This window comes from Myxocyprinus asiaticus, chromosome 22, assembly GCF_019703515.2.
Source record: "Myxocyprinus asiaticus isolate MX2 ecotype Aquarium Trade chromosome 22, UBuf_Myxa_2, whole genome shotgun sequence".
In the NCBI taxonomy this organism is placed as follows: Eukaryota; Metazoa; Chordata; class Actinopteri; order Cypriniformes; family Catostomidae; genus Myxocyprinus; species Myxocyprinus asiaticus.
In genome coordinates, this window is record NC_059365.1 from 36,965,243 (window position 1) to 36,980,418 (window position 15,176).

A 15,176-nucleotide genomic window follows, 5' to 3' on the forward strand; every position below is an offset into this window, starting at 1 on the left:
ATATATATATATATATATTGGAGTGGTGGTGGCGTAGTGGGCTAAAGCACATAACTGGTATTCAGAAGGTTGCTGGTTCAATCCCCACAGCCATCACCATTGTGTCCTTGAGCAAGGCACTTAACTCCAGGTTGCTTCAACTCCATAAGTGTTCTGTAAGTCGCTTTGGATAAAAGTGTCTGCCAAATGCATAAATGTAAATGTGTGTGTATATATATATATATATATATATATATATATATATATATATATATATATATATATATATATATATATATATATACACAGTTGTGCTCAAAAGTTTGCATACCCTGGCAGAAATTGTGAAATTTTGGCATTGATTTTGAAAATATGACTGATCATGCAAAAAAACTGTCTTTTATTTAAGGATAGTGATCATATGAAGCCATTTATTGTCACATAGTTGTTTGGCTCCTTTTTAAATCATGATCAAAAATAAATTATAAATCAAAAAAAGACGGTGTGGTTGTTTCAAGGAGCACAATACTTGTTGACCCCTCTCCAAACATAGCGCTTATGGTTGTGACCATAAAGCTCTATTTTGGTCTTGTCAATCCAAATTACAGTGTGCCAGAAGCTGTGAGGTGTGTCAAGGTGTTGTCGGACATATTGTAACAGGGCTTTTTTGTGGCATTGGCGCAGTAAAGGCTTCTTTCTGGCAACTCGACCATGCAACTCATTTTTGTTCAAGTATCGTCGTATTGTGCTCCTTGAAACAACCACACTGTCTTTTTCCAGAGCAGCCTGTATTTCTCCTGAGGTTACCTGTGGGTTTTTCTTTGTATCCCGAACAATTCTTCTGGCAGTTGTGGCTGAAATCTTTCTTGGTCTACCTGACCTTGTCTTGGTATCAAGAGATCCTTGAATTTTTCACTTCTTAATAAGTGATTGTACAGTACTGACTGGCATTTTCAAGGCTTTGGATATCTTTTTATATCCTTTTCCATATTTATAAAGTTCCATTACCTTGTTACGCAGGTCTTTTGACAGTTCTTTTCTGCTCCCCATATCTAGCCTGCTCAGTGCATCCATGTGAGAGCTAACAAACTCATTGACTATTTATACACAGACACTAATTGCAATTTTAAAAGCCACAGGTGTGGGAAATTAACCTTTATTTGCCATTTAAACCTGTGTGTGTCACCTTGTGTGTTTGTAACAAGGCCAAACATTCAAGGGTATGTAAACTTTTGGTCAGGGCCATTTGGGTGATTTCTGTTACCATTATGATTTAAAAAGGAGCCAAACAACTATGTGATAATAAATGGCTTCATATGATCACTATCCTTAAATAAAAGACTTTTTTTTTTTTTTTTTTTTTTTGCATGATCAGTCATATTTTCAAAATCAATGCCAAAATTTCACAATTTCTGCCAGGGTATGCAAACTTCTAAGCACAACTGTGTGTATATATTATTTATATATGTGTATATATATATATATATATATATATATATATACACAGTTGAAGTCAGAAGTTTACATAGACTTAGGCTGAAGTCATTAAAACTCATTTTTTACCCAATCCACAGATTTCATATTTGCAAAATATAGTTTTGGCAAGTCGTTTAGGACATCAACCTGTCCATGACATGAGTCATTTTCCCAACAATTGTTTACAGATTGTTTCACTTTTAATTGAATATATTGTAATTCCAGTTGGTCAGAAGTTTACATACACTAAGTTAACTGTGCCTTTAAGCAGCTTGGAAAATTCCAGAAAATGATGTCAAGCCTTTAGGAAATTAGCCAATTAAGTTCTGATTGGCTAATTGCCTAATTCGAGTCAATTGTAGGTGTACCTGTGGATGTATTTTAAGGCCTACCTTCAAACTCAGTGCCTCTTTGCTTGACATCATGGGAAAATCAAAAGAAATCAGCCAAGACCTCAGAAAAAAAATTGTGGACCTCCACAAGTCTGGTTCATCCTTGGGAGCAATTTCAAAACGTCTGAAGGCACCACGTTCATCTGTACAAACAATAGTACGCAAGTATAAACACCATGGGACCACACAGCCGTCATACCGCTCAGGAAGGAGACGCATTCTGTCTCTTAGAGATGAACGTAGTTTGGTGCAAAAAGTGCAAATCAATCCCAGAACAACAGCAAAGGACCTTGTGAAGATGCTGGAGGAAACAGGTAGACAAGTATCTATATCCACAGTAAAACGAGTCCTATATCGACAGAACCTGAAAGGCTGCTCAGCTAGGAAGAAGCTACTGCTCCAAAACTGCCATTAAAATGCCAGTCTACAGTTTGCAAGTGCACATGGGAACAAAGATCTTACTTTTTGCAGAAATGTCCTCTGGTCTGATGAAACAAAAATGTAACTGTGTGGCCATAATGACCATCGTTATGTTTGGAGGAAAAAGGGTGAGGCTTGCAAGCCAAAGAACACCATCCCAACTGTGAATCACTGGGGTGGAAGCATCATGTTGTGGGGGTGCTTTGCTGCAGGAGGGACTGGTGCACTTCACAAAAAAGATGACATCATGAGGAAGGAAAATGATGTGGCTATATTAAAGCAAAATCTCAAGACATCAGCCAGGAAGTTAAAGCTCGGTCACAAATGGGTCTTCCAAATGGACAATGACCCCAAGCAAACCTCTAAAGTCGTGGCAAAATGGCTTAAGGACAACAAAGTCAAGGGTTTGGAGTGGCCATCACAAAGCCCTGACCTCAATCCGGTAGAAAATTTGTGGGCAGAACTGAAAAAGCATGTGAGAAGAAGGAAGCGTACAAACCTGACTCGGTTACACCAGTTCTGTCTGGAGGAATGGGCCAAAATTCCAGCCTGTGGAAGGCTACCCAAAATGTTTGACCCAAGTTAAACAATTTAAAGGCAATGCTACCAAATACTAACAAAGTGTATGTAAACTTCTGACCCACTGGGAATGTGAGGAAAGAAATAAAAGCTGAAATAAATAATTCTCTCTACTATTATTCTGACATTTCACATTCTTAAAATAAAGTAGTGATCCTAAATGACCTAAGATGGAATGTTTGCTACGATTAATTGTCAGGAATTGTGAAAAACTGAGTTTAAATGTATTTGGCTAAGGTGAATGTAAATTTCTGACTTCAACTGTATATGTGTGTGTGTGTGTGTGTGTGTGTGTGTGTGTGTGTGATATATATATATATATATATATATATATATATATATATATATATATATATATATATATATATATTTGAGAGTCCAATACAATATTTTCCACATTGTATGAAAAGGTTTGGATGCCTGAATCAAAAATTGATCATCACAGTGTGCAGTTGCAGACTGTGTGAGACTTTTTGAGAGATGCATTTTGTTTTAAAACCTTGTTTTCACAATTATACTCTGCTGGCACTGAAGTCACGTGACCTCATACCTCTGGCTGATTGGTTTGTTGTTTGTTTTGATTTCTGTGTATTAGGATAGAGGAGAAAAAGGAGGCAGTCGACTCTGAGGAGGCAGCGATGGAGGCAGAGCTAAAGGCAGCGAGAGAGAGAGCCGTGGTTCCTCAAGAGGCTCGCATGAATCAGTTTAAAGACATGCTACTTGAGCGAGGGGTAAATCATATCACATATGCACACATCAATCCATGACAATGATTATGCTGTTTCCATCAGTGCTCAGTGCTGATACAAGTGGAAGATCATTTAAAGAATTCCTCATACGTTCTGGTTAGGACTTTTTGTAAGCCCCTAACCATGTTTAAAGTTCTGCAATTAATTCTGAGTTCACCCAAAAATGAAAATTCTGTCATTTGCTCACCCTTTCGTTGTTCCAAACCCATATTACTTTTTTTGTCCTATGGAAAGAAGATGCAATGAAATTAGATGGTGACTGATGTTAACGTCTCCTTATGTGTTCCACGGATGGAAACAGGGTTCTTGCGGAAATGTCTTAAATTCAGTTTTCTAAATAAATAGTCTTAAATATCTTAAATGGTATAACAAAAGTCTTAATTATCATATAAAGAGGTGTTAAATTTCGGGATGGAAAGACAAGAATCACGATATGGCCTAATGCTATTATTATTAAATTAAACGCCACGATTTAATGAAATAAATGTGTTGCACACTCTTCAAGTAGGCAGAGAGCTCGTGATACTGTGTTTCCAGCGGTTTTAGAGAGGATCTTAATTAGAAACAAGCGATCACTAATGATCTGTTGACAAATGTTTGCTTTAAGATGTTTATATTGTAAACATTTTGTGATGATTTTAAGAGTGCGTATTTTATTTCGCTTATCTGGCTTGTTTATAGTTTAAAGTCACGTTGCATCTGGGATTTGATTCAATTTGGGTTGATGTAGCCCACTCTCTGGCTCACCCTGTCATAGAAAGGAAAGACTAAGATTTTTTTTTTACATTTAATATAGGCTATCAGTTTTAAAAACTGTCGGCAGATAAAAACAGTATTGCCTTTCTTTCAAAACATTATTATCATATACGCACAATCCAATATCGATCGACCTCTATTTTGTAGAGGATTTTAATATTGCAGATACCCTGTTATGCTTATAAACTGTGTTAAGGCTGTGTTGAATGTGTGTCATAGCCTGTTTATATAAAATAATCGGTGATACATTATTTATTTTGAGTTTGTGTGGGTTTGTTGTGGTAAGGACATACAATAATTTGTTACGGTCTGAAAAAAATTTGACTTTTAAAACTCTGGAACAACCCTGGGGGAAAAAAGTATATTTTTTATTTATTAGGGTGAGTAAATAATGACAGAATTTTCATTTTGGGGTGAACTATCCCTTCCATGTACAGATTCCATTTATACATATTGACGATTATTTCAGCCTTGTATGCTATCTATTTTTTGGTCACCCTTTTGTTCCTCCACGGTTCTTTTTTTGGTTCTTTTTTTGGTTCTTATTTTTATTTTTTTATTTTTTCCCTTTTTCACCCAATTTGGAATGCCCAATTCCCTATGCGCTTTTTATTTTAAGTCCTCATGGTCGTATAGTGATTCACCTCAATCCGGGTGGCGGAGGATGAATCCCAGTTGCCTCCGCGTCTGAGATCGTCAACCCGCGCATCTTATCACGTGGCTTGTTGAGCACGTTTCCACGGAGACAGCGCGTGTGGAGGCTTCACGCCATCAACCACGGCATCCGCGCTCAACTCACCACACACCCCACCGAGAACAAACCACATTATAGCGACCACGAGGAGGTTATCCCATGTGACTCTACCCTCCCTAGCAACCGGACCAATTTGGTTGCTTAGGAGACCTGGCTGGAGTCACTCAGCACACCCTGGGATTCGAACTAGCGAACTCCAGGGGTGGTAGCCAGCGTCTTTACCACTGAGCTACCCCAACTTTATACTTTTTTAAGATTTAAATGGTAACACTTTACAATAATGTTCCATTCGTTAACATTAGTCAGTGCATTAAGTATCTTGAATGAACAATGCACAATATATTTTTAACAGCATTTATTAATCGGCTTTGTTAATGGTAGTTAATAAAAATACAGTTGTTCATTGTTAGTTCATAACTAATATTAACATATTCAACTTTTGATTTTACAAATGTATTACTATATGTTGAAATTAACATTTACACTAGAAATATTTATGCTGTAAAAGTATTGTTCATTGTTAGTTCATGTTAATTATTGTTGGTATTAACAACAAACAAATGGAACCTTATTTTAAAGTGTTACTGTTTAAATTCAAGATTTAAGTTTGAAAATCTCCCTTTGACCGACAAAATATAATCTAACATCATTGTGATATTTGTGATTGATCACCTTTCTTGCATCTATTTGCATACTGTATTAAGAATACTGATTCTTGCATATATTTAACCATTTATAGCTGCCTTTGCACATTGACTATTTGTTGTGCAGCTGACTGAAAACAAGATTACAATGACGAAGCTGCTCTGCAGCATTTCGTTTACACAAAAACATACATAAGCCTAAATCCTAAAATTGCCTAAAACGTTTAACACTATTCTTTTGCTGCCTTGTGTTTACTGATATTTCCTTCAGGAGATGCAAATCTAATTTATACTGCTATAATTTCCAAATCAACACAAATGGAACTATTAGTGAGGCTAAATCTTTAATAACTAAATGGCCGACAATTGCCAGATTCGGCTGGGTGTGATACCCGCAGGGTGGTATATTTATTTATTTTCTTGTCTGAAAGGTTAAATCCATCGTTTGTTTTAAGCCTCAGTCCTCATTAAATTACTCACCTGACATTTTCAGGTGATCAGAGGAGCACTGATCAGTAGAGTCGCCCTCTCTTGGCAACAGATTTGATGTTTCTACTATGAAATATGGATAGACGCATATGTCGCTTATGTGATGGAGATCCCTTCAAGTCTGTAGTAGAGAAGTATTTGCCCTTTGCAAATACAGTCAAAGGGTCTCATCATCAAGACAAGACCCTTTCCCCCCCTCCTCATCGCTCCAAAAACAGCCATCGCTCCAAAAGAGGAGCCGCCGTCTAATTACACCTCTCTCATTGCGGCAATTAGCGTGGTAGGAAAAGAAAGGGTTGGATGCAGAGAGAAGGAAGCTGAGGACCACCTGTCGGGTGTGTGTCATTCATTAGGGGTGGTGGGATGGAGGATGAAAAGCGCTGGGCTCTCACACCCTGGCTCCAGCGCTGCAGGTGGAGGACTGAACCTACTGAACGCTGTCCTCGTTATAATGGTGCTAATTAAGAGGAAGGGGGGTTGAAATGGCTCCATGAATCATTCCTCATCTCTCTCTTTCTCTCTCTCGTCTTTTACCAGGTCTCTGCATTCTCTACCTGGGAGAAGGAGCTTCATAAGATTGTATTTGATCCTCGTTATCTGCTGCTCAATCCCAAAGAGAGGAAACAGGTACATACACTTTTATTTAGCTGCTGTATTTCTTTCAATGTCCGTTGAGTGACAGCGGAACTGTTTCAAATCCTGTTGAGCTGCCTTGCTGTCTACTACTACTATAGGCAGCTAAACGCTTAAAAAAATATATATGCAGCGCCATGAACATTTTTAACAGTTGTAGTTGTTTTTAACATGACATGGCATCTTAAACACTGCACTCCTGCATGAGACGCTGAAAGCATCAGCGTGATATTTTGCAACAGTCAAACATGTCCATCTAGTGCAGGGATGGGTAACTTTGAATTTGGCGAGGGCCAACATTTTTTTCTCCTTTCTGACAAGGGGTCGGTTTACAAATCCGCACTTTCACGATGTTCACCCCCATTACTCAATTTCCTCTTTATTGTGGGTAGTCTATGCAAAACTAATGCAATGTGCTTTTAAAGATTTTGTTAACTATATTTAATCTTTTATTTAACAATTTTTATAAAAATAATTATTATTGTGTAACTTGCATATTTACTAAAACGTGTAGTTCACATGTACAAATTCATGTTCAATTGACAAGCAATATACACACAAATTAACTGGATCGTATTTTCAGCATTTTCAACCTCACCTAAGAAAGCAGCTTATATAGGTATTAGTTCAAATATAAATATTATCACCAAAATCCAAATATTATCATCAATAACAATACTGGATATCAGAACATAACATTTTAGTGCAGTAATACAAAACATTTCAGCACCACACACGCACGGACTGAACATTCTCACACATTTCTTTAAAGTTTCTCCCTCTGACAATGATTTTTTCATTTTTCACATGCACTAGCGAAACAGCATTATATGTCTTGGGTGATTCTTGTGCTGTCACGGATTTCGTAAAAAGTTTTGATGCCGATGTATTTTACCCTTTACATCTGTGAAGAGAGCAGCTCTTGTGTACGTGTCTCTCGCTGACAAGCTGAGGTAAAATTTTACTCAATTTACCTTATAAATGATGAACAAGTGTAAGACGTTGCATGCTAGAATCCTACAGTGATCAGCAGGTCTGCTAAGAACAAGCGACCTCTTCTGGTCAATAGTTGTAATAACATCATAGCCTGAATGCAGTCTTTACATAATCCCTTTTTCAAAGAACTGAAATCAGTCCTCAGTCTTGTCCGGCAGGCTGTATTCAACGATACTGGGGGCCGTATACTGTCCGCAGGCCGCCAGTTGCACATCCCTGATCTAGTGTATTATTACATAAAAAAAAGATATTGATAAAAGCACGAAAGGTCCCTAAGTCACACTGAAAAATGTTTGAGCATCGTTGCAGTAGATATCAAATATAAAGCTATATTGCATTTATTTTAAAGAAAGACAGTACAAGCACACTTTTTAAGCAAAATATTTGTCTATAATGTTTTTAAGGTTTTAAAATATAAAACTATAGACTTCATCCACTAAACATCACCTGATAACTGGTTGGTTAAAAGTAATTGCAAAAATAAATGTTTTAATATCATTTGTTTAAAGATGGCACTAGCTTTGGTATTTTGGCTACTAATGTAATGACATTCATGCTTTTTTTTTAAATGCCTTAGTAACAATTTATAATAAGTTTCCATTTGTTAACATTAGTTAAAGGAATATTCCAGGTTCAAAACAAGTTAAGCTCAATCGACAGCATTTGTGGGGTAATATTGATTACCACAATAAATGATTTCAACTCGTCCCTCCTCTTCTTTAAAAAACAAAAGCAAAATTCGGTGTTCCAGTGAGGCATTTACAATGGAAGTGAATGGGGGCCAATCTGTAAACTTTTAAATGCTCACTGTTTCAAAAGTATAACCACAAGACGTAAACGATATGTTTGTTAACAGGATTTTAGTGTGATAAAATCACTAACCTTTTTTGTGTAAAGTAAAATGATGATAAACCCTAAAACGACTGTAAAAAAATATGATTTAAACAACTTTACAGCTCAAATAATACTCAGGTTTTAACAGAAGAATGAATGTAAGTACTTTTTTAAAATTACAAGCTTCATATTTCTGCCTTTAAACCCTCAAAAAATTGGCCCCATTCACTTCCATTGTAAGTGTCTCACTGTGACCTCAATTTTCACTTTTTATTAAAAAAAAGGAGGGACAAGTTGAAAGGAGTTTTTGTGGTAATCAGCATTATGCCACAAATGCTGTCGATTGAGCTCAACTTATATTGCCCCCAGAATATTCCTTTAAGATGATCTAACAATAAGCAATACTTTTGCTGCATTTATTAATAATTTCAACATATACTAATACAATTTTAAAATCAAAAGTTGTATTTGTTAACATTAGTTAATGCACTATGAACTAAAAATGAAAATTTTTATTTTTTATAGCATTAAAAATGATTAATAAATGCTGTAAAAAATATATTGTTTATTGTTATTTCATGATAACTAATGAATTAACTAATGGAACCTTATTGTAAAGTGTTACAGATGGCTTAAAGGAATAATGATAATTCTCTCATCATCTCTCACTCCCATGGCAATGTCTCATGTTCTCACATGCACGCTGTCCCCTCTGCAGGTGTTCGATCAGTATGTGAAGACTCGCGCTGAAGAGGAAAGGAAAGAGAAAAAGAATAAAATCATGCAGGTCAAAGATGACTTCAGGAAAATGATGGAGGAAGCCAGGCTGGGTGTGAGGTGAATGCCTAGGCCAAAACCTGATGAACTCATTTACCTTAAAGGGATAGTTCACCCAGAAATGAAAATTGTCATCATTTACTCACCCTCATATTGTTCTAAACATGTATGACTGACTTTCTTCTGTGGAACACAAAGTTATTTTGCTGAACAGACCGAAATTTACGTGGAAAATCTTTCCCTCCACCACAGCTTTCAAATCACAATCGTACTTATGCATATTCACACAATAAAATGATCTCCTTTTGTGTTCCAGGCTATATTCTATTCTATCCTACAGTCTTCTTTGTAAAGTGTTTCTTTTTCTATATTAATTCAAAACCTGGTAAGGTTAACTGACATTATCACCTTATTTCCCCTCACAGAACAACTTTCAGTGAGTTCGCTGCAAAACACGCTAAGGATTCACGCTTCAAGGCCGTTGAGAAGATGAAAGACAGAGAAGCCATTTTTATCGAATTCATGACGGCCCTCAGAAAGAAGGAGAAGGAGAACTCAAAGAACAGAGGAGAAAAGGTAAGTAACCACATTTGGAAGCAAACCAGAACATCCAAACCCGAGTTTATGTACAACAGCTACATTATGTTCAAGACATCTATTTTTCCACTGTAAACCATTAGCTGAGATTTCCATCTTATTAATAGACTTTTAAGAAGGGGATTTTTGTTATTAAACTGACATCTAGGCTGATCAAATAAAGACACCTGATGCACACAGAAAATTTCTGACCACCCAGGCATCATTACACATGAAATATCTCTTGGTCACTTTTCCAATATGCCACAGACACATTTTTAATGCATTGCACTGCATATTTACACAGAATAATACAGAGAGAGAGAGAGAGAGAGCGAGAGAGAGAGAGAGCGAGAGAGAGCTGTCTGTGTGTAAGTTGTTCATGAGATGTAATCTGTCCTGTCATTTGGTCCACACACTCAGTGTCTCGCTGGCTAGGGTTAAGTGCAGAGAGTCTGGGCTGATTGCCTTTGGCAGCTAAAGGTCAGCCATCAAACATTAATGTCAGCAAAATGTCACCTGTGTGGGGGGCCATAGGTTAGGAGGGAGTGTTCACCAGGTGGGATTCACTGGAGGATGCCCATCTAATTTCATGATTATCAAATTGTATTAACTGCGATCAGGTGTCGTTTGAGTAGCTTTTGCAGTGGCCACTAGCAACACCAACCGATTAACCACTGTTTTTTAACTTAATTTAGTGTAAAGTTAGAGCCCTGAATTGCTAAAACAGTGTGACATAGACCCAACAATATAGTATTGTATAATACACTTCCTGGCCAAAGAAAGTCACAGTTTGGCTTTAAATAAGCAGATACTTAAGAGCCTATGATTGAATCATTATTGCAGTGATTTATATGTTTCAGCTGGCAACAATTCTTTTAACCCTAACTGATGCAGTGTGTAGCTTCTCATTTCTTAAACAACCATGTCGGAAGACTTATCCCGTGGTCGTGGAAAAGATGTTACTGTGTTTCAGAAGGGGCAAATTATTGGCCTGCATCAAACAAAGAAATAACTAAGGAGATTGCTGAAATAACTAGAACTGGGTTAAGAACTGTTCAACCCATTATTAAAACCTGGAAGGATAGTGGTAAATCGTCAGCTTCACAGAAGAAATGTGGTCGGAAAAAAATCTTGAATGATCTTGATCATAGATCACTAAAACGCTTGGGGAAGTCACATCGTAAAAAATCGACAGTAGAACTCACGGCTGTCTTTAATAGTGAAAGTAAGAGCATTTCCACACACACAATGCGATGAGAACTTACAGGATTGGGACTAAACAGCTGTGTGGTCACAAGAAAGCCACTTGTTAGTGAGGCTAATCGGAAAAAATTACTTCAATTTGCTAGGGAGCATAAAGATTGGACTGTGGAGCAATGGAAAAAGGTCATGTGGTCTGATGAGTCCAGATTTACCCTATTCCAAAGCAATGGGCGCGTCAGGGTAAGAAGGGAAGCGCATGAAGCGTTGCACCCATCATGCATAGTGCCCACTGTACAAGCCTCTGGAGGCAGTGTTATGATCTGGGGTTTCCTCAATTGGTCAGGTCTACGCTCAGCAACGTTATGCAGCAATAAAATTAAGTCAGCTGACTACCTGAATGTACTGAATGATCAGGTCATCCCATCAATGGATGTTTTTCTTCCCTGATGGCACGGGCATTTTCCAAGACGACAATGCCAAGATTCATCAGGCTCAAATTGTGAAAGAGTGGTTCAGGGAGCATGAGGAATCATTTTCACACATGAATTGGCAACCACAAAGTCCTGACCTTAACCCCATTGAAAGTCTTTGGGATGTGCTGGAGAAGACTTTACGGAGTGGTTCGACTCTCCCGTCATCAATACAAAATCTCGGGGAAACATTAATGCAACTCTGGATGGAAATAAATGTTGTGACGTTGCATAAGGTTGTTGAAACAATAACACGACTAATGCTGCTGTAATCAAAGCTAAAGGAGGTCCAACGAAATATTAGAGTGTGCAACTTTTTTATTTGGTCAGGCAGTGTGTTATAAAACGTTATGTATAGTATGTAATAGGACTTTCCAATCCATCGTGATCTTCATTTGAACAATCTTGATTCCTAAATCCCAAGATCATCCTTTTACTATATGCAGCTCTCTACAATCATCACTCGCATATGAGACCAAATTTCATGCTATTCGACTAAAAATGTCTGTGATTAGCCACTGGCTGGGAAGTGTTCAGATTTCACTCAGTGATTGAGTATTATAGTGGTAAAAAATATTAGAACTGAGATGTTTTCACTGCGTGATTAGAGTAAAAGTTTGGTTTGACTTGTTCCGTGTAACGTGTCCAAAGACGAGATCCACACAATCCATTTGTCATTGAATAATTTCGCTTTTAATATCCTTTCTGATCTTAACAGTCAATAGTTGATCAAAACCAACATTTTATTCTAATCACGAATAACACGGATGAGGTAAAGAAGCCGTTCGAGTTCTGTCTCATTAAAATGCGCTCATTTACAGATGCTCTTTAGAGAACTGCTGGTTTTCATAAAGAGACAGTTCCGAGATTTAGCGTGTGTTCTAAAAATCAATGTAAATACTTGTTAATAGTATAAAATATACATCAAACAATAAAGATTTAACAAAATATAATATATGCAATGTAATATATTTATTGATGGAATACATGTATTTTTACATTTTAAAAAGCTAAACTGTGACAAATGATGAAAAACAAATAAAAGTTGTAAAATTTAACATTAGCTAAAGCTGGGAGAGAATTTCTTTCATATGAAAGCAAAATGAACATTATAACTAGGGATGTCCCTATATATATATAATTTTTTTTTTTTTTTTTTATGAGAACGAGTATGAGTACTGATATTTCCTTTTGGAGTTATTTCTGTCAAATAAAGTGCTGCATAATAGAGCATCACAGATGTGCGATATTACTTAAATATAATACAATTACTATTGATTTATTTTTAAAAGTAGTAGTAGTAGTATTAAAATGAATATTACAAAACTATACAGTAGTGATATATTTCTGTCTTGCCTTTTTTTTTTTTTTTTTTTTTTTTTTATTTAAATTGAGCTTTTATTTTGGAGTGAAGCCCTTTCCGTTTCTCTGTGTTTTTGGCAGTAGCTTCTCACCTCCTGAAAAGCAGGTCACTACATGACCCAAAGTGATTGTTAAAACGCAAAAGGCTGCTTTTTAATTAAATAAACATGTAGTCTGTATGTGCCTCGCACTACAAAGTGAATTAGCACTCTGCTTGCTGTCATCTGCTACAGACAAAATGTGAAATTCTAATGATGATGTTTTCCATGTATGAGCCAAGGAGCTCTAAAAGGTATGAACAGCACAACCACAAATTTACTTTGAAGCATGCAGCACATGCAAACTGTTTATTTATCTCATTAAATTGCAGCCTTTGCGGTGTAATAATCACACTAGGGCATAATATGATTTTAATTAGTGCACTAAATGTTTACGGAATGACATTCATACGTCATCGTTTTTTGGAGTGGTTTTACAAGAACAAATACATGAGCACAGTATCGTACCCAATTCCAATACCAGTAGCGGTATTGGGACATCCCTAATTACAGAAATACACCCATATGAATAGGAATCGAATCGAGAGCTGTATGAATACCCAGCATTTATTATGTAATAAGTTGTCATTTAGCAGACACTTCTATCCTGAGTGACTCGGAGTACTCGGTACAGTACTTAAAGGGGCAAAGGCACAATGGTAATGGTTACCCTCCTAGATATTTCACTACAAGGCTCCACCACCCCATAAACTGATGTTACTCTGTTTTTCTTTCAGGTGAAGCAGGACTTCTTTGAGCTGCTGTCAGATTATCATGTGGATGGTCAGCAGCGCTGGAGCAAAGTCAAGGAGAAGATGGAGACTGACCCTCGCTACAAAGCCGTAGAAACCTCTGCAGCCAGAGAGGAACTCTTCAAGAGCTATGTGGAGCGTCTCGCCAAGGTTGAAGAAGATGCTACTCTTCTTTGTTCTAAACCATGGTTTTAAAACAAGTCATACAATATTTTTAGACAAAACCCCAACGGAGTGTAAAACGCTGGCATGGAAATAAGTAAGAAATGCATGAAAATGGAGGGCTTTTGAAGATCAGAACAAATGAAAAGAAACTGATACAGCTTTTGCATGTCCATGTCTATGGACTTCATTTACAGTATAAGCATGTTTTGTTCTGTAATATTCACCTTAATGTGGTGTACCCAAGTAGAATATGTTCTTGGATGTTAACATATCAACCAATCAGATGTTTAGAGTTAGGGTTAGAGAACATTATTCTAATCAAGCTGTAATTTGCCAGTGGTTTAGGATTGGTTAGGGAAAGGGTTTAATCTATGATAGGAATATTCCAAGATAAACAAAGGATGTTGACCCAAGAACATTTTCTACTGGACCTGACCTTTGACCTTGTTACCCCTCCAGAACCCAAACTCTGAGAAAGAGAAGGAGCTGGAGAAACAGGCCCGGATAGAGGCTAGTCTGAGGGAGAGAGAGCGGACGGTGCAGAAATTTCGCTCTGAACAGACCAAAGAGATCGACCGCGAGAGAGAACAGCACAAGAGAGAGGAGGCTGTCCAGCATTTTAAAGCACTACTGTCTGATATGGTACGTGATGCAGAAATGTTACCCATATATACCCCAAAATAATTCATGCAAGATTTTAATATTGAAGAATGAATTGTGTTCTGAATGTGACAGGTAAAGTTGCCTGATGCTGCGTGGTCAGACACGCGCCGGACGCTGAGAAAGGACCATCGCTGGGAGTCATCCTCACTCCTGGAGAGAGAAGAGAAAGAGAGGCTCTTCAACGAGCACATCGAGGCTCTCGCCAAGAAGAAAAAGGAGCATTTTCGACAACTTTTGGATGAGACGACCTCGGTACACAGTGCCCTCGTGCGATTACATGAGCCACATGTCTAAATATATCTGTTGTCAGTCTGTCTGTGGTGTTTTCTGTCTACTCCGTAAACTCACATTCCTTCCTCTACATCAGATCACTTTGATGTCATCGTGGAAGGAAGTGAAGAAGCTCATTAAAGAAGATCCCAGATGCATCAAGTTCTCCAGCAGTGACAGAGTAGGGCCCATCTTT

General features: G+C 37.4%; 1 protein-coding gene across 2 annotated transcripts in view; it reads left to right on the top strand.

The window, feature by feature from the left end:
* LOC127412580 (transcription elongation regulator 1-like) overlaps positions 1-15,176 on the top strand; it is a 37,856-nt gene that overhangs the window by 21,114 nt on the left and 1,566 nt on the right. For both annotated transcript variants that reach the window (XM_051649044.1, XM_051649046.1), the window contains 8 exons: positions 3,442-3,577; positions 6,776-6,865; positions 9,420-9,538; positions 9,904-10,054; positions 13,868-14,032; positions 14,507-14,689; positions 14,783-14,962; positions 15,078-15,161. In XM_051649044.1, the coding sequence (XP_051505004.1) occupies positions 3,442-3,577; positions 6,776-6,865; positions 9,420-9,538; positions 9,904-10,054; positions 13,868-14,032; positions 14,507-14,689; positions 14,783-14,962; positions 15,078-15,161 (1,108 nt within the window). The remainder of the gene's footprint in view (positions 1-3,441; positions 3,578-6,775; positions 6,866-9,419; positions 9,539-9,903; positions 10,055-13,867; positions 14,033-14,506; positions 14,690-14,782; positions 14,963-15,077; positions 15,162-15,176) is intronic.